The 22,166-nt window shown below is 36.7% G+C and overlaps 2 protein-coding genes across 6 annotated transcripts in view; both read right to left on the bottom strand.

Moving 5' to 3' along the window:
• The window catches only part of LOC116845120 (serine-rich adhesin for platelets-like), a 130,737-nt gene extending 119,585 nt beyond the window's left edge, over window positions 1–11,152 (bottom strand). For all 4 annotated transcript variants that reach the window (XM_032817463.1, XM_032817466.1, XM_032817465.1 and 1 more), the window contains exon 1: window positions 9,564–11,152. In XM_032817463.1, the coding sequence (XP_032673354.1) occupies window positions 9,564–9,674 (111 nt within the window). In that variant the 5' untranslated portion in view covers window positions 9,675–11,152. The remainder of the gene's footprint in view (window positions 1–9,563) is intronic.
• Window positions 11,153–11,960: 808 nt separating this feature from the next.
• On the bottom strand, window positions 11,961–21,005 carry LOC116845121 (transketolase-like protein 2). 2 transcript variants are annotated; one of them, XM_032817468.1, is made up of 8 exons: window positions 20,899–21,005; window positions 16,256–16,401; window positions 15,837–16,026; window positions 15,411–15,645; window positions 15,204–15,347; window positions 14,869–15,042; window positions 14,550–14,765; window positions 11,961–14,104 (listed from the first exon to the last, which is right to left on the bottom strand). In XM_032817468.1, the coding sequence occupies exons 1-8, from the start codon at window positions 21,003–21,005 to the stop codon at window positions 13,433–13,435; spliced, it is 1,884 nt and encodes a 627-aa protein (XP_032673359.1). In that variant the 3' UTR covers window positions 11,961–13,432. The 2 variants fall into 2 exon arrangements, with proteins under 2 accessions (XP_032673359.1, XP_032673360.1); XM_032817469.1 differs by lacking the exon at window positions 20,899–21,005 and adding an exon at window positions 17,418–17,608.
• Window positions 21,006–22,166: the final 1,161 nt, after the last annotated feature.

The raw sequence follows: 22,166 nt of genomic DNA, 5'->3' as shown, positions 1-22,166 counted from the left end.
CTCTCTCTCTCTCTCTCTCTCTCTCTCTCTCTCTCTCTCTCTCTCTCTCTCTCTCTCTCTCTCTCTGTTATAAACGAAAACGGAATTCTACACAGAAAAAGAAATATTCTTATTCGGAGAATATTTTTATTTTTAACATGTTAATTTTTAATTTTACATAACACTAAACGAAGATGAGTTGCATTTGCAAGAATATATCTTAAAATGATTCAGCAAAGAAAAATCTGCTCATATCATTCAAAAATAATTTTTATCAATGGAGAGAATAAAATATAATGCCAGAATAAGATATCATTATCATTAAAATAATCATATCGTACTTCTTATAAGACTAATATAATATTCAAATAAAACTGTAATGCCGTTGAAATTCAAGACTTAAAGATTTATCTAACCGATGTCGTTATATGTCGTTGCTTATACGTAAAACAATGATCGTCAATTCGAGTATATTACTCAGGAAAAAAATATTCTTGTTTGAGAATATCTTTATTGTTGACATTTTAAAAATAAAATTAATGTTAAGATGTGATTATATGACTTTGAAGATAAATTAGTCTCCGATCAAAACGAATATAGTCAAATTAACATTAATCATTTCCTCATATATAAGCAAGAATATCAATATTGGTTATATACGAGAAAATGATTGTGTTAATTTCATTATATTCGTCTTGAAGACGAATCTATCTTCGTTCAACGCCATATAATCTCATTTTAACATCTTATTTAAAAAATGTCAATAATAAATATATTCTCCAAACAAGAATAGTTTTTCTGTATAATTTTGAAGTGAATACTAATGTTTCTTTTCTGTGCACGCTATTCCGCAACAGTGAATGGTACTTTTATTTTTTTCGCGGAATTGTCTGACGGATACACGAGAATTCTAAAACAAAACTATGTCTATTTCGCTCAGGGCCATGACGTGCGCACACACACACGCACGCACACATACACACACACATGCGCACAAAAAAGACAGAAAAAAAAAAGTAAACAGTAAGAGACTCAAACAGCGAGCAAATCGATCAGTCACAATCGAACGTTTTAATACGATGGCGCAGAATCCTGTGTTCTCGATAATTCTCGAATGCGATTGTAGCTGATTCGCTCTTGCTGCTTGAGAGTATTCTGTTTTGAAGGGTCGTAAAAAGAAGATATTTTTTGCGGAATTTTTTGTAGAAAAATGAAAAAACTGAATAACGTCAAACTTTGCGTTTTCTTTAAGCCTTATTTTAAAAATATATTTTTATTGTGCAAGTGACAGAATCGCTCTTTTTTCGTACACTGAGGGAAAAATTACCTTAAAATCAACAAATATTCCTTTGATGGGTGCTATTAATATATTTATTTATATAAATCTAAACTCTCTTTATTTAAACCAAATATTGTTTATTTAAATCAGGTAAACAATATTTGATTTAAATAAAGAGAATTTAGATTTAAATAAATATGTTAATGGCATCCATCAAAGAAATTTTTGTTGATTTTAAGGCTCCTGGCTAGTCAGGCGAGAAATCCGCGTTCACGGTGGCGACACAGCCATCAGTGGTAGGAATAAAAATTTCGTTCATTGTATGTATAAAGCGAATTATGTACGTATATGTGTGTGTATGAGTGTAACAGCCATCTAAATTTTTCCGTCCGAATCATGGCGTTATTACTGACTGTAGTGCTTACATATCACACATGACACAATTACGGAAGTGTGGAAATTGTCCGGATACTGTGCTTTTTGGAATATTTTAATATTTTATATTTGGAATATAATAATACTTATTCTATCATATTCCGCACCGAGTCTCACAGCTGGTCTCCTGTCAAAATAAGCCGATTTCCACACGTATATTTTGCAGTATTGTAAAGGTTATTTCGGGAAAAGAACACTGTCCGAAGCATTTTACGAGTGTGTAGAATCGATTGCATCATTTTGTTAACATATCTTTTTATCTAGCAATGATTCGGACGCAAATTAGCTGTGCAATTTCTCGTTTCTGACGTCATCAACCAATATGGCCGCGGTGACTAGCCAGGAGCCTTAAGGTAACTTTTCCCTCAGTGTATGTTTAAGTTTCTCTAGTTACTGATTACTACATACAGATATGCTACATACAGTATATCAATATACGGTATCAAAATATTTTATGGAAATATGAGTTAAATAAAGTGTTTTACTTATCTTAAAGACTAAATGCTCCTTTTGAGTTTTATGTTAAGATTTTTTTATTTCTGTAATTTTATTCTAATTTTGTTCTAAATTATCATTTTATCAGCTTCCCGAACAATTTACCGTAATTTACCGAGTAAGTTACCGTTAGACTAGGTCATTTTCATCTCTGTGACGCAATCATACGTTCGTGAGCGCGATGTTCTGTCGCGGCAATAACAAATCAATAGCACGTCGCGTTTCGATAAATTAATGCTGCGCGTTTTACTTCCGTTACTTCGTGCTGCACGTTTCCGCTTGCTTGCTTGCTCGCTTGCTCGTTCGTCTCGTCCTAACAGATATTTACAACGGACATCAGTTCCCAAGTAATTTTTCTCTAATTGCCAGGGCGGCGCAGCCTGGGATTAAAATGCACGACGCGTGGCGGAATAATTAATGCCAACGCGTGAAAATACAAATTTCCACCGCTCTCCCGGATTTATCGTCTCGATAGTAATTCGTGCGACAAATAAAAAACATCATGATACTAACAGACTAATTTTCCTCCTAATAGTTAACGATAAGCATAATAACCCATAGTTTTAGGGAGAGAGAGAGAGAGAGAGAGAGAGAGAGAGAACCTTAGAAAACTCAATATTGTATATTCGTCTTTCTTCGCACAAAGATTTTTATAGTAAAAAATTACTATAGGATATTGTAACCGAGGTAGCAGAATGTTATTCTACATTCTAATCCATTATCCTTTTATTTCGTATGTGCTATTTATATGTTAGAGACTGAAATGTGCTATTTCCTAACAGAACTTCCTATATTCCTCAGCGAGATAGACTTTATTGATAGCTTATTCGCGCACTGCTAAAAAGGCAGTAAAATTGAAAAGTATTTATATATATGAAAAGAAAAACCATAATATTCTCTCTTCGCGCATCTCTTTCTCTCTCTATGGTTTATACACTGACTGACAAAAATTACAAGCTAAAAACAACGAGCTAACAGAGGGAGTACCCTCGTCATCGTGAATTAAAGTAAAAGGGCAAATGGTGCAGTGGGACGCGGTATTAAAGAGGCTAGGACGTCGGAAGGGGAATGATTAATTGTCGAGCAATCTCTCCCACACGAAGAGAGAACGAACGATGAAGAAAGGGAGGGAAATAGAATGGAAGAACGAGAGTGAGAGAGATAAAAGATCAAGAAAAACGGCATTTAAGCATCCAAAGGTAAGTGAAGCTGCGACAGTTTCCAGAATATATCACACAATCTTAATTTGCGGCATACATTACTTAAGTAATATACGTTTCGCTGCAAAACGCTCGAATTGGGAGACATTAATTATTGGCCGTGTTAGCGGCAACAATAACGCGGAAAAAATTACATCGTACTCGCTGTTTCGTTGATTGCATCGGTAGAGCGAGTTTGAACGTACATGATAAAACGAAATGGTGATCTTTCACTTGATTTACATCTAATTACTACTGTGTTCAAATACTATTTGATATCATGCAGAATAAAGCGTAACAGACCCATACACATAGAGAGAAAATATCCAGAAAGAAGGAATATTTATCTGGTATTTTATATTATCTACTATTTTAGTAAGTGGTAATATTTATTTGAGTATTTACATAAACGTGTATTTATTTAAATTTAAAGTATCTTGTTAAAAATCACCTTAAGCGATTGACACTCGCCGATTTTTTCCTTACATTCACGTTTCTTATTGACTTTAAGCTCAATGTAAAATAAATACCATAAAAAATAGCAAAAAAATACAGGGAAGAGTACTTAAAATAAAGAAAGGAATGTCTATAGGACATCTTTGTTCACATAATGTGAACATATATAAGATGAACGCGTTATGACTTATTTTTCATGTTATATTAACATGTTATATTAACATATGATATTAAATACTTTAACTTAACTTATTCGCGATAGAAACATTTTCCCTAATAAATAAATTTCTAATAAATAATAAATAAATAAATTTTCTCTAATAAATAATAAATTTGATTATTCCATATGTCAAAGTTTACAATAATTTGAAGACTCGCTTCTTAATTCCTGTTCATATTAAAGTGACTTTAAGAAATTTTTTTTAATAATTGTGTCAAAAGAACTCAAAATAATATTCCATTTCTACGTGACACACAAAAAGATGTTAAGTTACTAAGTTGATATTAATATAACACATTATATAACATCACGAAAGTAATAACATATCGGCAATATGTTAATTTTACATTGAAATAACAGTAAAAAATGGGTGACATATGAAAATTTTAACATTTGCAAGCAAGATTTCTGACTGTGTAGACTCGCGGAGTGACTTAAAAGCGCGTGGCGACCGGCGAGCAAGGAGACGCCGCACAAAACAAACCGTTGGAAAAGTTGAAGGCGAGAAGAAGACGGGGATATCGGATCGTATAATTGGACTCAATTACACAGGGTGTCTTATTTCTTACGCTGTATTCATTTGATCTGGCGTCGCGAGGAACGCGATGGACGAGTGCGCGAGCGATAATTCATTAGTCTCGATTTCTATCAACTGTCCGCAAATGTGCACGTGCAAGCCTTCAACGCGGCTCATGACCTGCTCGGCGATGACGTATCTTCGCGAAACGATACGATCGACCAACGGTATTATTACACGGTGTAATACCATTCTAATTGTACATCTAATTGTGTAACGATATGTCAGTCAATCATGTCGGGCGTCACAAAGCGAAATTCCGCGCACTAGTGAACACACACATACACACATACACACACAAAAAAAGATAATTCTATTGTTGAGAAAGGCGATCACTTCGCGCACTTTTCTTCTTTCAAGCAACGGTTATTCCCGACAGAGAATATCTCCTTGATAATAGTCTTAAAGTATACTCATCATAAATTTTAAGAAAGTTCATTATCGTGTAAACTCAACAGAATTTATTCTCTCGACAAGAATATTATGGAACTTTATTGAAGAGAAAGTTGATTCGATGCTATGTGGCGCCAATTCTTATTCTAACTTAATAGTCTTGATTAAAATGTTAAACTTATTAGGATTCAGAATGTATTTCGCATGAATTTGATGCTCATATAACAAACTCACGATAGATTGGCGAATACACGAACTCATGGAGTAGTTTAAGTCGCGCGCAATTTTGTATAGTAAATGCGATTTTGAATCATAAGGGAACCTCACGAGGTGTGTGTGTGTATGTATGTGTGTGGGAACCATAATATTTAATAAATATTAAAAATAAATAACATATTAAAACATATTAAAACATTAAAAATAAATAAATCGACTCTCTCTCCCTCTCTCTCTTCATATCGCATTAAAATATTCTTTAAGATGTCCACTATGAGAAAACAAATACTCGAAACAAGCAATACACATTTACTTACAGTAAGATAAAAGTACTGAACACTGATAACACTGAACTGGACACTCTTATTGTTTGTCATTCTTTAAATACAAATTTGAATTTCAACATAAAAATATACATACAAACATTGAGTGTATACATACATTCCATGTTTGTGTTCCAAAACGACCTTTTTGAAGAAATTTTACTCAATACTCTATAGTATATGTAACATGAACTATAAAGTATTGTGTAAAATTTTTCTCGAAAAAGATGTCTTAGAGTGCAACTTTGGAAGTTTAGATTAAAGACCAAAACAATAAAAATGTCCAGGATTGGACACGTGTCCGTGAAATTGGTACTTCTGTCGTGCCAAGGAAAAAAGTAGTTAAATCACATTTTTAAGAAAAATGAGTTTTTTATATCAATAGATTCGTGACAAAGAACTACGTCTAACTGTATTGACAAAAACTAAAAATTATTATTAATTATTGAAATAAAAACGGGTTACCTTTAAGTAAAAATTTCGAATATGACAAAATAGCCAGAAAACTATTAAGTCACTTTGCGAATTCTTTTCTCTTGTATTTTCAAAAAGCAAGAGCCTTAAGTGCATTTTCGAGTAGTAAATATTTAAAAAATTAATTTTTTGTTGCAGAATAAAAAAAGCGTGCCCGATTTACCCAATACATGCTTTTGTTTTCATACAGATTTACTTTTCCATTACGATTCTCTAAGCAGTTTTCGTCGATTTTCTCAGTTTGAAGGCAAATGCAGTTAATCACTTTTTTCCTTAGCACGGCAAACTTTTACCTTTTGTGCCTATTTTCGAGTTACGCCCGATAGAGAAGGAGGGATCACAACGTGCCCGAAACTCAATACATCCAATCAACATTGTCACGACGCGAGTTACGTAACGCTCCACGCGGAACGCCGCGCGGCACGTGTCAGCGAGGAGGTTACACGCTCTGACACCTCTCAATATGTTTAATCAACATCGGTAAATATGAGAGCTACGCGTATCCGTGGACACGCACACACACACACACACACGGGCGAGGAGATCGCGAGTCACCTCCGATCTGCATAATCGACACGAACGGGCACGAACGCCACTCGACGACGTTCATCCTTGAATGCACAAGGGAAGGGAGACGCGAGAGAGAGAGAGAGCAGGGAGAGGGAGAGGGCTTCGCGTCCGCTCGAAATCTCGATACGTCTCATCACATTATTCAAACGCGAGATCGCTGTATGGATGTGTACGCGCGTGTACACACATTCGAACTGCGAACGCGCACGAAGGGTTACACATCTCGGAAATCTTCACACGTCGCACATGTGCGACTCTTTCATGAGAGAGAGAGAGAGAGAGAGACCGACGTTACGTGTATGTGTGTGTGTGTGTGTATGGAGTGCTGCTCTGCTTTCGTAACTTTCGCAGCTTGCTGAACCACCTCCTTGTCTCTTCTCCGTCTTTTTCTCTTTCGCATCAAAAATGAATCTTTTGGGAGATATATCTTTCATTAGTCTCTTTCACGTAACGAGAGAATCAACGATAAAGAAAGAGAGAGATAAAAGCTTTTAAAAAATTGTACTTAAGCATCCAAAAGGAAGTGAAGATGCAACAAATATATCTTTTGGAAGATACTTTCTTGGTGAAAGAAAAAAGAAAATGTATCTTGCGCGATATCAATTTTGCATAAATAAATATATCTTCTATAAAGGGTACATTTTTTCAGCAATCTTTTCTGCGTAACGATAAAGAAAGAGAGAGAAAGAAAGAGACACTTTTCTGGTGAAAGAGAGAAGAAAATGTGTTTTGCAATGTCAGATATGTCCACGAAGAAAATTTTATAGTAAAAATCACTATAGGATTTTGTGACCGAAAAATAGATTAACATTCTGCAATAATTCACACTGTCCTTTTATTATATGTGCTGCATATATTTGAGGAACTGAAATGTACTATATTAAAACACTTACTATGTTTCTAGCAAAATTTATTATGTTCCTTACCAAGATAGATCTTACTATTTTCCTGAATTATTAAAAACATAGTAAAATTTGAAAGGATTTATACGAAAGAAAACTAATATAACTAATAATATTCTCTCCGCGTATCTTTCAGTGTGAAATATGTGTCAGTTTAATTCCAACTGTATGTGCAGGCAATGCACTTTAGTATATAGCTGTGAAGAACAAACCTAGCGAAAAGTTATATATGAATGCGATTATCAATAAAAAGAAAGCAAAAAAAAGAAAGCGTGTCAAATTTCAACGTGAAAGGCAATCTTAAACACCCCCTTTCTCCCCTAAAAAACAGATCCAGTGATAACTTGTCGATTCCACGTCCAAATGAAATTTCTTTTCCATATGTGCGTCAGACAAATATATTGACTAGAGGCGCGTTGAACATCTCCCCAACCAGAAAAAGAAGAAAGAACAAGAGATAACTTGTCTATTCTACGTCCAGGATAAATTCCTTTTTCACTATAGCACATTAGAAAAAATATATAGGGTCAAACCACCAATCAGGCTTGTCGAGTGAAACAACAGCGGCGAGCGTGTGACAATCCACCTGACGAACGCCGGTAAATATGGACGCTGCGTGCGGCAACATAAACGTTCCGCTCATGCATATGTACAATCGGCGTCGAAAAATTTGTTCGTCTTGTTCAATGGGAAAATTTTCTTATTGTACAACAAATTCTTTTGTTGAACAAGACGCATGCGTTCCAAAAAACCGGACAACCTCTTCAAGAATTGCAATGAATGCAATATATCGCATCACAATTTTGTGTCGTAAATATAATTTTAAGTCGCGCGCAATTTCGTATGGTAAATGCGATTTTGAATCATAAGGAAACCTCATGATGTGTGTATGGGAAACATAATATTTAATAAATATTAAACATATTAAAAATAAATAACATTAAAACATATTAAACATATTAAAACATTAAAAATAAATAAATCAACTCTCTCCCTCTCTCTCTTCGTATTGCATCAAAATATTCTTTAAGATATCCACTATGAGAAAACACAAGTTTTGTGAAAGAACAGTTAAAAATGAAAGCAAAATGAAGTTAAATTATGTTTTCTTAAAAATACCACTTAACCTCATTATGCTTCCTATATGAGGCAAAATGAGAGACATTTTACAAAATATGTTTATTTTCGAATCATTAGTTTTCATACATTTTGAAAAATGACTTGTTAAGACTTGCAATATATAAGGATGTGTTGCACGTTTAATTAATTTTTTATTGACAACATTTCTCTCATAAAATAATAAGACTACTATTACCTTTTTTTATTAAAATATTAATGACAATTAGTGTTAAGTGCAGCAATCTTTGGTAATCTTCTACGAAACATATAAAAAATATATAAAAAAATCACATATAAAAAAGAATAATGCAACTTAACATTTTAAGGCTGTTTATGTAATGATAATCCCATCTTGCCTCTAAATGTAAATTTGGATTAATATAAAATATCATAAATTGTCACGCGATATTTACACAGATACTGCATCATAATAACGAGTTATTTTATGTTGCAGACGCGATTTTGCAATTAAGGTCCAGTGCATATTGTATTGCAATTCAAGAGAAGAAAATCGCAAAATCGCACACACCCTATACTTCAGCGTTACTTCATGCTTACCCGGCAGGCGCACATAAACACGGAGGCGATCGCATCTCGCGGAGTCTCAATAAACCAATCGATATCGAGAGCAAAGGCAAGTGGCGCGTATCCCTAGGACGAGGACAAAAGATGCAGATCGCATCGGCACGCGTTATCTCAACTCGACGTGCGGCGGTAAACAATGTCGTCCAGCACGTATCGCTCCGTGTGTCCACGGCTACGTGCTCTCGAGTGAGAGAGTGTGAGAGAGAGAGAGAGAGAGAGAAACAGACATAGAAGAAAGAGGTTAACATGTCGAACGGTCCGCGAGCGCGTACCCGGTCGCGCGCGCGCGCGCGCGCGGCCATCCACGATCCGGGAAATGTGCGTGCTGTGTATGTACTTACTACGTGGGTACCATAGGGCCTAGGAAGGGTGGTATTGCCGGGAGTAGGGGTAGACACCGTGGTGGCGAGCCGCTGTGCTGTCTCCGTGCGACGAAGACGATGCGTAGACATCAGGCGGCACGGGACGCTCCTCGTCGACTATGCCGCTCGTCGTCGCACACACTGCTATCGTGCACGCACCACGTACGCGCGCCGTCATCCGGCGACGGTGGTGAGGCAAGGCGGCACGGAAGGAAAAACAAACCTCGAGGACTCTCGGCGGCAGAGAAGGGCCTCGCTCTCGCGTACCTTGCCTGCTTCTCGCACGCACGCACGCACGCACGTTGCACACGACAGATGCACACTCCGAGAGATCACACCGCGATCTCTCTCTCTCTCTCTTTCTCTCTCTCTCTCTCCCTTTCTCGTCCGGCCGGGGCTCGTGCGTGCTCCTCGCGAGATGCCCGGTGGTGAACGCACCGAGAAGCGTACTCTTTGACGGCGTACGGCGGCGGTTTAATATGGCCGTCCCTCGGTTGACACGGAGGCTCGAGTCGCGCGTAAAAGCGAGCGGCGGCGGCGGCGGTGGTGACGGCTGCTCGCTGCTTCCGGTGCGACACAGGAGGCGAGAGGGCACGGCGATGCAACAGCGACGGCGACGGCTACGCACAGTGCTGGCGGCCCCGTAGCTCGCGTACGACGCACACGCATTTGTTCTCACTCGCGCGGGGAATCAACCACGCACCACCCACAGTCACGACGTTTTAGCCGGAGCCGTACGACACACTCGACAAACGTCGCGTATCCTATTTCTCTCTTACTCGCTGCCTGCCTCTGTCTCGCTCGTCGTCTCGTTATCTGATGCTCTATCTTGTTCTTTCTCTCTCTCTCTCGCTCTCTCCTTCGCCGGATCTTTTCCACGCGCTAGCGCCCGGCGATCTCGAGGGTCTGCCTATTTCCTCTCTTGCGCTGCTGCTCTTTCTCACTTTCGCACAGGCGATCACGAGGAAACTTATGTCTCACGTTCCCGAGCTTGGTTCTCAGCCGCGATGAGGGGCACGTTCCTTCGCAGCGCTCGCCTCGTCACTCTTTCTCTTTCTTTCTCTCTCTCTCTCTCTCTCTCTCTCTAGCCGACTGTTCCGTCCCTTTTTCTATCTCGCTCTCTCTCTTTCTCTCACACACTTTCTTCCCATCTAACTCTCTGCTCGTCTCTCTCGCCTACTCTGGTCGTTTCGTTGTCGATCACTGGTCGAGCGCCTCGAGAAAGAGAGACACTGTGTGCAGATCGTATACGAATCCACCGCACTCGCGCTCGACGGATCAACGGGCACCACCTTCGCTTTCTCACACACACTTCCGTTCCCGTTCTGCGTTCTCTCGTCCGTTCGTCACCCGCGACGATGCTCGACGGCGGCACAGTTCACACGGCGCACGCGGACGCATGTACGCACGGTTATCTTTACGCTGCGCGAAGACGTAACGTGACCTCGGTGCGAACGACAACGTCAACATCACCACCGTACGCTTTCGTGGCGGCCATCTTTTTCGGGGATATGGTGGCGATACGCGAATCACGAAGTGAGAAACGCACGCGCGTACATGGCTGCGAGTGCGCGAGCGCGCCGCGCGCGGCCGTACGAGATTGGCTGCGCTCAACAGTATGCGCGCGCCTTAGTGACTGAGCGGCGTGCAGGGACGTGTCAAGGTGTGGCGCCACGAGCGCGAGTCCCTAGGACGGTGAGTCGAGTTGAGCCAGCGAATTGGACGCTCGCTCGGTGAAGCTGACCAATCCGGATAAAGCTAGCCGCGACTGAAATCACGCGACTGTTGAATTCTAGTTACATTTTACCATTCGAAATTGCGCGACTATTGAATATTTTTAATAGAAATACTGCCATGTTGAAATTGCTGGATGTAATAAATATGATAAATTTTTTCGAACTATTTTGGAGTAGATTAACTGTTTTTATAAAGATGATTTAATAATAAATGGAAGTGTGTCATATGTCAATGACACGTCAATGAAAGAGTCAAAATACGTTTAAAAGGAGCTAGAGATATAATAAAAATTAAAAGAAAAAAAAAATGATTTAATCATATGTAGATTATAGTTCCTGAATATTACGTCACACGAAATGCATAGTCAATAAATTTCTCGTTTTTCTGAAAATAATAGAAAGCAATAAATGATTCAGATCGCGTTTCTTTTACTATCATTACGTGTTATGTTAATGTTTAATAGCTAACTATACATTACCATATTGTGCAAGTCGAACGTATTATATTTATATATATTTATAATGACTCACAACAAAAAGATGATACCTGTAACAACCTGTAACAAAAGTTAAAGCTGACAATTGAACGGAGTGCACAGTGGGAATGAAGAAAACAGAAGTAATTTTAGAGAAACTCCTATATTTGTTTGTCGTACAAGAATATTTTCGTACAAGAACATTTGAATGTTTTTCTTTTGTTTTTACAACAAATAACATTCATGAAACATCAAATATATATGGATATATGTTTTACAAAAAATCTTGTATAAACCTTTCCAAGTTACAAAAACAATGTATAAACTTGTATACAAAACTTTACTTCATATAAAGTTTTTGGATTGAATAAAGATGTATATCATTAATATTCTATACACTTGACTAAATGTTGAAAATAAATCTTTTTTACGATTATATATACACAAAAAGTCTGTTCTTTTTAGTTAACCTAAGTTGTACTTTCTGTCTTTAGAATGTAACAAGTATATAGATCTGTTCATCTTTTAAAAGAACTTTCTGAATCAGTTTACACTAATGCAATAAATTAGAGTAAAACAAGTATATTTTGATTCACTCTAAAAAATTTATTACACCAGTTCAGAAAGTTCTTCGAAAAAAAACAGGTCTTTTAACTCAGCATCGAAAAAAATGGAATAAAATTTCAGTTAAGCTCAGCTAAGAATAGACTTTCAATGTACATTAAGTTTCCTTTTTTTTTAGAATATAGCTTGAAATCAGTATAATTTATGCCATTTTTTAGATTATAATGCTGTAGATATATAAAAATAATTTCCATTAACATGTTAACTGTCTAGATCAAATTTAGAAGCAAAATTTGCCTAATTATGAACAAATAAAATGATATCTCTCTCTCAAAGAATTACAAACTTCATTTTTATTTTTAATTTTAAACACTTCTAATCTGCTTTTAATATTTATTAATTATTTAGCACAAGATTCTTTGTATGCATATGTATATACTGATTATATTATTTTATATTATATTCTTGTCGCTCTCAAATAAAATTGTGTGTTTTTGATAGTTTTCCATTCTTTTTAATCACTTCTACATATTGTTCCTTTATTTTTTATTGATTTTGTCCCATTCTTGTGCTAACTTGTTTCTTTCCTTATCATATTTGTTATTTAAAAATAATCTAATTAATATTTTATCATAATTATATAGCAAGGACTGACCATATATATTTCCTTACTTTTTTCAGTGAGTGACTTGTTCAAATTGACGTCAAGAAAAATGTATAACATAAATTTATATAACTTAAATAACAAAACCTACGAAAAAGAAAAAAACTTTCTTGAATAGAAAATTTTTTGGCGGCCAATGTGTCAATCAAACATGATAGATGGACGCAATAACCAACGGCGTCAAGTCTTCCTTCGTATATTTACTGTTACGAAATTATGCTCCAGCAAAATTATACTGATTCCAATATTTGCTTTATGCCTTTTTATTATATTTCGAAGACGGAATGTGCCAGCACTATTGAGGTTCGTAACTTCATAAAAAACATCTTTTGTACATGTACAGAGTTCCTCCTGATTCTAGTATCAATACGATCTCCCTGTGAGGCGTAACATTGATCAACAATGACGCTAATATTTCAAGATGTTCCGTACCGCTGCGAGGATTTTGTGAGAGCTGATACCGAAATGGTCGAGTAGTACTGCGGGAGGACCAGAACGCGGCACTGCCTGCACAGCCAACATCTTCACTATTATGTTTCTTTCCAAGGCAACCGCGGACGCAACCGCCTCTCCCAAACCTCCTTGCGGGTAATGATCCTCGACAGTGAGGATCCTGCCGCCGACTTCCTTGGCATTCTTCACGATCGTTTCCGCGTCGATGGGCTTGATCGTGAACGGATCCATCACGCGGATGCTGATCCCGGCCTTAGACAACTCGTCCGCCGCCTTGATCGCCTCGTGCAACGTCACGCCGGCACCGATTACGAGCACTTGATCTTTCGCAGAAGACCTGATGATCTTGGCCTTACCAATGGCCATCGGTTCGTCGTTGTTGTAAAGTACCGCCGTAGTCGGACGAGAGGTGCGGATGAAGCAGATGCCTTTGGTGTTGGCTGCCAATTCCACGGCGCGCTCCGTCGACATTGCGTCGCTCGGGTAGAAAACGGTGGAGCCTGGGATCGCGCGGAACATCGCGATGTCCTCCAAGCCCATTTGCGAGGGACCGTCTTCACCGATGGACACGCCGCAGTGTGAGCCGATAAAGTTCACGTTCGTCTGTGATATCGCGCCCATACGGATCTGTAAGAAAATCATTTGTTATTTATGTTTCTACTCTTATCATGTGTTATCATTCGATAAAATTATACAATTGCCTTATTAGTACATTATTTTCTAAGTATTGAGTTATATAATTCTTTTTTAACTATGAAATGATTATATATTTTCATGTTGTTACGATTTCATGGAACAATGTATGCGAAGGATGACAGTAAACCATAGATCAAAATAGCGCATACATTATTTCACAAAATTATAATTTATGTATAATTACACACACACACACACATACGCACGCACGCACGCACGCACGCACGCACGCACGCACGCACGCACGCACGTACACACATATTATAATTATATAAAAATACAATAGTTTTATTTTAGCTGGAAAATTCGTAATTGCTAATTATACAATCCAATATTATGAATCTGTCAATATATTATCTTCTGATTGATGTCTTACCTGATCGAAGGCGCGTGTGAAGAATGTTGCAAAAGCCGATACAAATGCGACGGTGCGATCCCTGCAAGTGGCACCGATTGCAACACCTACAACGTTCTGTTCGGCGATGAATCCTTCGATAAATCTAGCTGGGTCAATCGTTTTTATCTTCTCGGCGTAAGTGGAATTTTTCGTATCGCCGTCCAAAGCTATAACACGAGGATGATTTTTCGCCAGCTGAAATAAAACAGTAGGTTTTGTCATGAATATTAATTTAAAACGTCTTGAGAACGTATTTTGTGTGTCAATAATACATTGGTAATAGCAAAGACATACAAACCTTCGCAAGAGCAGTGCCATATGCAAGCCTGGTAGCTACTTGGTCGCCGATTTTGTAATTTGGAGGTGCAGATAGCGTGATGTTACTGATATCAACAGCAGGAGCATCATCTACAAGTGGCTTTTGTGGATGCAATCCAGCAGGGCCTGTATTTTTCAAAAGTCCAGTCAAATGCTACATACACAAACAAAATTAAAAGGAAATTAATACTTTAATATATTTACTATTTAATATATATTTTAACTTTTTAATATATATAATTAATATATTATGTAATTTTAAAGTTTGGTAATATTTTAATATTACACACACACACACACACACACACAACATACCTGAATAACTTCATTTGCTTTATTGCCCAGAGGCTTGCCGTGCCAGTTGTCCAAGTTTTCAATTTCAGGGAAGTTCTTGCCTTTCAAAGTCTTGGCTAAAATGGCAGTGGGACGTCCTTTTATATTTTGTGCTTCATGGAATGCCTAAGGAAACAAAAGTTCTTTAACGTTAATATTTCTGGAACTTGATATAACTGACAAATTTACCTTTGCCAATTCTTCTACATCATGGCCATCCACGACCAAGGCATTGAAACCAAAGGCTTCCAATCTCTTGCGATAGACTTCCATATTATGTTGCAGTGAAGTTGGCTCGCTCTGTCCGAGACGATTGATGTCAAAAATGGCACAAAGATTGTCCAGTTTATAATAGGACGAAAAATGAAGAGCTTCCCAAATGGAACCTTCCGCCGCTTCTCCATCACCGATCAGGCAATATACACTGTAAGATAAATAACAATGGCATATTATAATATAGAAGAGGGAAAGATGCATTCAGAGAGTTTCTAGGCAGAAAATGTAAGTAATATTGAGTAAGGTAGAATGTGAAAAAATCCATGTATAAATAGAAACTATATAAATTGTTCTAGCTATATTATTAGATAGTATGATGTAGAATTTTAAACATCGTACCGATAACTGGCTTTGTCGTAATTCTTTCCCACATAGGCCATGCCTGCAGCAACCGAGAGACCTTGTCCTAATGAACCAGTTCCTACGTCCACGAAGTTAAGTCTCGGAGTAGGATGTCCCTCGAGATCACTATCGAATTTTCTCAAATTCATTAATTCGCTTGGTGGGAATAAGCCTGCTTCTGCCCATGCTATACGCAAATAAGATACGATATTGAAAATTATATTAGATATATATAGTGTATTAAAGTTATAAAATAAATGTATAAAATATATTATTATAAATTATATATTATATAAATGTAAATATATATAATAAATTATATATAAAATATGTAAAATAAATATAAAATTATAAAAATACATATTATGTGTAAAAGTGTTAATACACATAATATAATTAATTGTTAATAAATTTACCCGCATAAAGAATTGGAGCCGCGTGACCCTTACTGAGGACGAATCTATCGTTGTTCGGATCACGTGGTTCCGAGACCTTATAACGCATGGTATGGAAAAAAAGAACGGACATAATCTCTGCCATTGACGAACATGACGTCGGATGTCTAGAACACAACGAAACACATAAAATAAATTACGGACACAAAATATGGGATGAAATACATAGAATTACACAATTCAATCCCGATATTAAGTAAAATTTAAAAAAACTTAAATATCGGAGATTATTACATAATGAGAATTCATTTACATAATTAAATCATTTCAAAATCATATCATCGTTATCATCATGAGGTCAAACATATGTTATGTTAGGTTTGTATATGTGACCTTTAATCCATATCGTAGAGTCCACATTTTGCAGGCCTTGTAAATAAGTCTTACAAATAGGTCTTATATAAAGTATCTTTAAACATATTTTTTACAGATTCTCTGATATTTTACAAATTACTATCATAATAAAAACTATATATAATAATAATTACTGTATAAATTATAAACAGATGTATAAAATGCTAATTTTGCTTTATGTCTATAAAATTAATTTCTTATAAACACAGTTAATATAATTCTGATACACAGAGAAAAAAATTTTGATGTATTAATGTGAAATTTGATTTTCATAAGTATATCAATGCATTTTGATTGAACAAAATACATTGGCTTGTTCATTATAACCAAACATTTTTCTATGTATATCACAACTAATGAGTGTTTAACAAACATAACTCTAATATCTCAGCTAAAGCAAGTGCTTATTAAAGAATTAGTTCATTATTCTGAATTATCGATAAAAGTGCCTCTTGGACTCTGAGGTTGTTCCAACTTCTTAATAAATTTACTGATAATTAAATCATATGTCTTTCCTTTAACTTATAGACAAAGACAGATGTATGATTTAACACTATCAGTTACCTTACCAAGAAGTTGGAACAACTGATTCTAAATGCAATTTATAAGTTCTCTCATTGGCCAGAGGCACTTTTACCAATAAAAGGGAGTTCGAGATAAGTGTCTGATGGTATATATCCTTAGATCTTAGTTAGAAGACCCGTGCGCAGAAAGGATTATACTTCAATGTGAAAAATGTAAGTAATAACTTGTAGTGCTCTTATCGTACCCGCTCTTCGCCGCCTCGGTCGCTCGTACACACTCAATACGCAGTCTGTTAGCGAGATCTTGAAGTTTTTCCATGTTCGTGTCTCGCACCATCGTGAGATCTAAACCGCTCAGGAAAGCTCAGAAAAGCGTTGCTGACAATGAGCGTTCGATCGGGACTACCGGCGCGAGAGGAGTTTTGGCAATGGGCTGCCTGCGCGCGAGTCTCCCTACCTCTTCGCTCGCGACGACACAATGACGACATCGCGCATGCAGGGCGTCCGACACTAACAAGTGATCCTTTCCAAATGGTACACGCTATTTGTTTAATTTTTGTGACAGAGCATCTTAAAAGATGACTATTTATGTAAAAAGAATTCATTAAAAATCGATCTCAGCGCTTATACAAAGTATCTCATTTTAATATCATTAAAATATTTCAGAAACAACACAAGGCGTACAGTGGGATTAAACGAAATGTTAAAAAAAAAAAGCTGCAGCTTTGAAATTTGATCACTTTTGATACTTTCTTTTTTTTTAAATAAAAACTGATGAAATTTGGAGAATAATTCTGTCAAATTAAATTTTTATCTTTTACTTCCTTTTTTAATCAGATATAAAATTAGATTTAGAAATGTCTCTCAATCAAACAGTAGACATCTCATTTCATATCTCATCTAATTTAACATCAGGCATAAATGTTGATGTTGAAATTAAGTATTCAAACCTTGATAATAGATTTTATAAAAGTCATACAGACCTGACTAGTCTCATTAAGTCTTACCTTAATGTAATCAAAATTAATTGAGATTGTATCTAATTTTAGTAAATAAAAACTACCCACATAGCACGCAATATTACTGTGACACTATCCTATATAGCACAAATCTTTAAAAGATTTCTTAAAGAGTTCCAAAAGAGTTCCCAAGTCCTCCAGAACACTTTTAGAATTCTTTAAGAAGTCTTTTAGAGATTTGTGCTATATGGGATGTAATATTACGTGCTATGTGGGTACTGAATTAAATAAAATTAAATTGTTACTATTTTGTTGTTAATTTTTTAATTAATTATTGTTTTTAAAGTAAAAAGTTTCGAGCTTCTGCATCCATATCGGAATTGTTTAGTCGAAAAATATTTGTAAATCTAACTTCCTCAGGTTTTTGGTTTAGAAGAAGGAAGGTTTGTTCTAAATTTCACTAGCTTTCATTAAAAAGAGAAAAAAGCACCGAAAATGATTTTACCTTTTTTAAATTAATTAATAATTCAAAATTCTGTGGTTATTTGTAAAATAGTAAAAGAATTTTACGTTCAATTTAATCTAATCTATATATACATGATATTGATATATATACATGATATTGATACTTCTATATATACATGATATTGATATATATTGATATTGATTTATAGATTATAGATAACTATATATATGATAATCTAATCTATATATACATTTATCGTTAGACACCCTGTATATGAGATGTCCTGAAACGTAATGTACAAGAGGAGTGCATTTTAAACTTTTTCATATTATGTCTTCTTTCATAACATTTCCGAGGGAACACCGTGTTTCTCACATTCGACTCATCAAGATCGAATTAACTTCAATTCCTGTCTCGCGAAATTATTTTCTGCAAAACTCGTCTGACACTTCGCTTGATATTCATCGTGTATCTTACGTCTAAAAAATTGTAAAAATGTTCTCAAAATACTTTTTATTTGATTGGAACAAGTCAGCTGAATATAAAACGACTAACTTGTCAAGGTCGCATGCTCCAGTTAAGTAATATGTTAATGCTGTGCGCTTTGCGTAAATTATACGCATCGATTCGTAACAGTTAATTATGAATAACTCCGTTACGTTACTCACAACTGGCGTGATTTTCTTATCGCGAAGAACTGCGATAATTAGATCGCGAATATAAGCAAAACTACATATATTCTTGCTGAGATAAGAATGCTCTCTCTAATTCTTAGGCAGTTTGGCAAACTTTCGTTTTAAATGCTTCTTTTCTATTTCCCATATCTGGGTTACATTCCAAAACGTTCTTTTTCAGGAAAATTTTCTTGAAAATCTATAGTTTTCATATGTAACATATACTACAGATTTTCAGTAAAATTTTCCTCGCAAGAAACGTTTTGGAATATAACCCTAAATGAAACGACGAAGAAGTCTGGTGTAAAGAGTGGTTGAAAAGAAGAAATTTATGATGTCATCGACATAATATGTAATCATCAAACACAAATGATAATGCCAGTTATACTAACGTCGATTAGAATAGAATAGGATCTAATCTTAGAATGAGGTTTAACCGAAGTAGAAACTAGCACTCGATAGCTGCGCTTTCAAATACGTCGTGATGTTTTATTCTTTTTTTCCCTTCATCTCCTCAAAAGCAAAAACACATAGTCACACACATATATATATATATATATATATATATATATATATATATATATATATGCATTTCGTGTGTAATAAAATATAGCACGGTGTGGCTGAGAGGGGAGATAGATACAACGGCCTTGATTCTAAACTATAGGTCTGTTCTTTTTAGCTGAACTATAAGTGATCTTTGGCGATCGTTTAGTATATATGTAGGTTGTTATTGGGCAAGTTTACATTGAACATTTTATATACGTATTAAATATTTATACAACACAAATATCCAAAATATCTTCCAAAGATATCCAGATATCTCTGTGATGTCTCTATCCTTACGAAAAAAATACGAAAAAACCCTCAATTTTGAGTGTAAACACCTAAAAACTGGGGATAAACACCAACATTTGAGTGTTAACATCCAAAATTGAGGATTTTTTCGTATTTTTTTTGTAAGAGTAGAATTATATTTTGGACATTTATACTGTACAGATATTTAGTACATATATTAAATGTTTGATGTAAATTAGACCAATGACAACCAGGTACATGTACCAAACGATCGTCAAAAATCATCTTATCTGAACTAGTGCAGACTGGTGCGATGAGTTAGAGTGAGACAAATATATTTTGTTTCACTCTGACTTGTTGCACTAGTCTGCACCAGTTCAAGTTACGTTTGTCGATTTAAAGTGCTCCTAAGGCTGCGTTCGCTTTGGACGCTTACGCGCTGTAAGCGTTATTCTATTTTTATCGCTCATTACATGCGGGGAAAAGATAGAATAACACTTACAGCACATAAGCATCCAAAGCGAACGCAACCTGAGTGTACTTATTAACCAATCAGAAGGGTTGCAAGTCACGTTGGAAGGCACTTTTTGAGGACCAATGTCTCGACATGAAACACAACGGTCGTCTCGATCGATATAGCGTCTCGCGCGAATTTCCGAACGTGAAGCTACCACGAGGACCACGGCTCGTAATTGGCGCCTCGCTACTCATGTAACGCTCGCTTATCGCCGCTCATTCGCAAGGATTATTTCGCTTGCGTTTGCAGTTTGATATACCGCGCACGGGCGCGTTATCGCTGAGCCGTTGCAGAAGTCGCGAAAAAACTCACCCGGATTTGCTGGCTTGCGTGGCCTCGACCGAGTGAATTCTCAGCTTGACGGCAATGTCCCGCAATTCTTGAATAGTTTTCGCTTCCGGCTTATGGTAGTTCGCCATTTTTCGTCCGCTTACGTGCGTGCGCGCGTGTGTTCGGTCAGCTGGGCTACTCGACTTCTTTCACGGTGCTTGCGAAAATGAAACGCTGAGGCACAACGTGCAACAAGTAAATTCGAGTAAGCCAGAGGGGCCCGCGGCGAGCTTGGCCGAACACGCCCGATCGTTATTAACCGTGACTGCAGCGACTCCACAGTGTAGTGATGAGAGCATAGAACATAAAGGCCATTCTACAATAGCTGTAAGAATATGGCTGTAAGGGTGCCGTCCCATTGAGCACGGATCGGAACGCCGGATCGGATTTCTTACTATAATGAGCGTTCCGTTCTCTAGTTCCGTTCCGTAAAAGTTTCCTCTACCAGTCCCATGTAGCAAAAACGGAACGGATTTCTAGTTATAAAATATATTTCACTCTTCAATTAAATATTTCAGAATATTCATGACAATGTTATCGGCAAAATAATTGCATAAATTATGTATATAATTAATTCTGTCGCGTCAAAATAACGAAATATTGACGAATTAATCATATTTATTTGCGACCGACGCGCCATTCCGTTCCGTTTTTGCTACATGGGACTGGTAGAGGAAACTTTTACGGAATGGAACTAGAGAACGGAACCCTCATTATAGTAAGAAATCCGATCCGGCGTTCCGATCCGTGCTCAATGGGACGGCACCCTAAGGCTGTAACGTGAGCTGTCAGCGAATGACAATAATTTATTTCGCGTCTTACAGTCTTACAGCCATATTTATACAGCCATTGTAGATGACCCTTAAAGCTGGGTCTACAATGAGTCGGTAGTCGGTAGTCTAAAGCCCATTCTACAATTGCGTAATCGTAGTCGTGACGTAAGAGTCAACCAATCCGAATGTTTTATTCACTGATTGCTTTACTCTGATTGGTTGTCGTAATCACTTATAACCACGTTCACGCAATTGTAGAATGGGCTTTAAGCCTCAATCGGTGAGTCGGAAAGGCTGTCGGTGAGTCGGAATCGGTGAATTGGTGAAGCTGGGCAACAGCCAATTTTTAAGACTATCGACTAGCGATTTTCTTACGACTGACCAATCAAATGCTTCGCATTGATTGTCTTAAAGAGAGCGCTCTATATGAATAGACGTTTTTAATGGCTGATGGTAAATGGATGGTTGTGATTATTG

The sequence above is a fragment of the Odontomachus brunneus genome, unplaced genomic scaffold (genome assembly GCF_010583005.1).
Source record: "Odontomachus brunneus isolate Ranch 3 - 2012 unplaced genomic scaffold, Obru_v1 Obru_scaffold_049, whole genome shotgun sequence".
Lineage (NCBI taxonomy): Eukaryota > Metazoa > Arthropoda > Insecta > Hymenoptera > Formicidae > Odontomachus > Odontomachus brunneus.
This window is presented reverse-complemented; position numbering and strand designations above follow the sequence as displayed.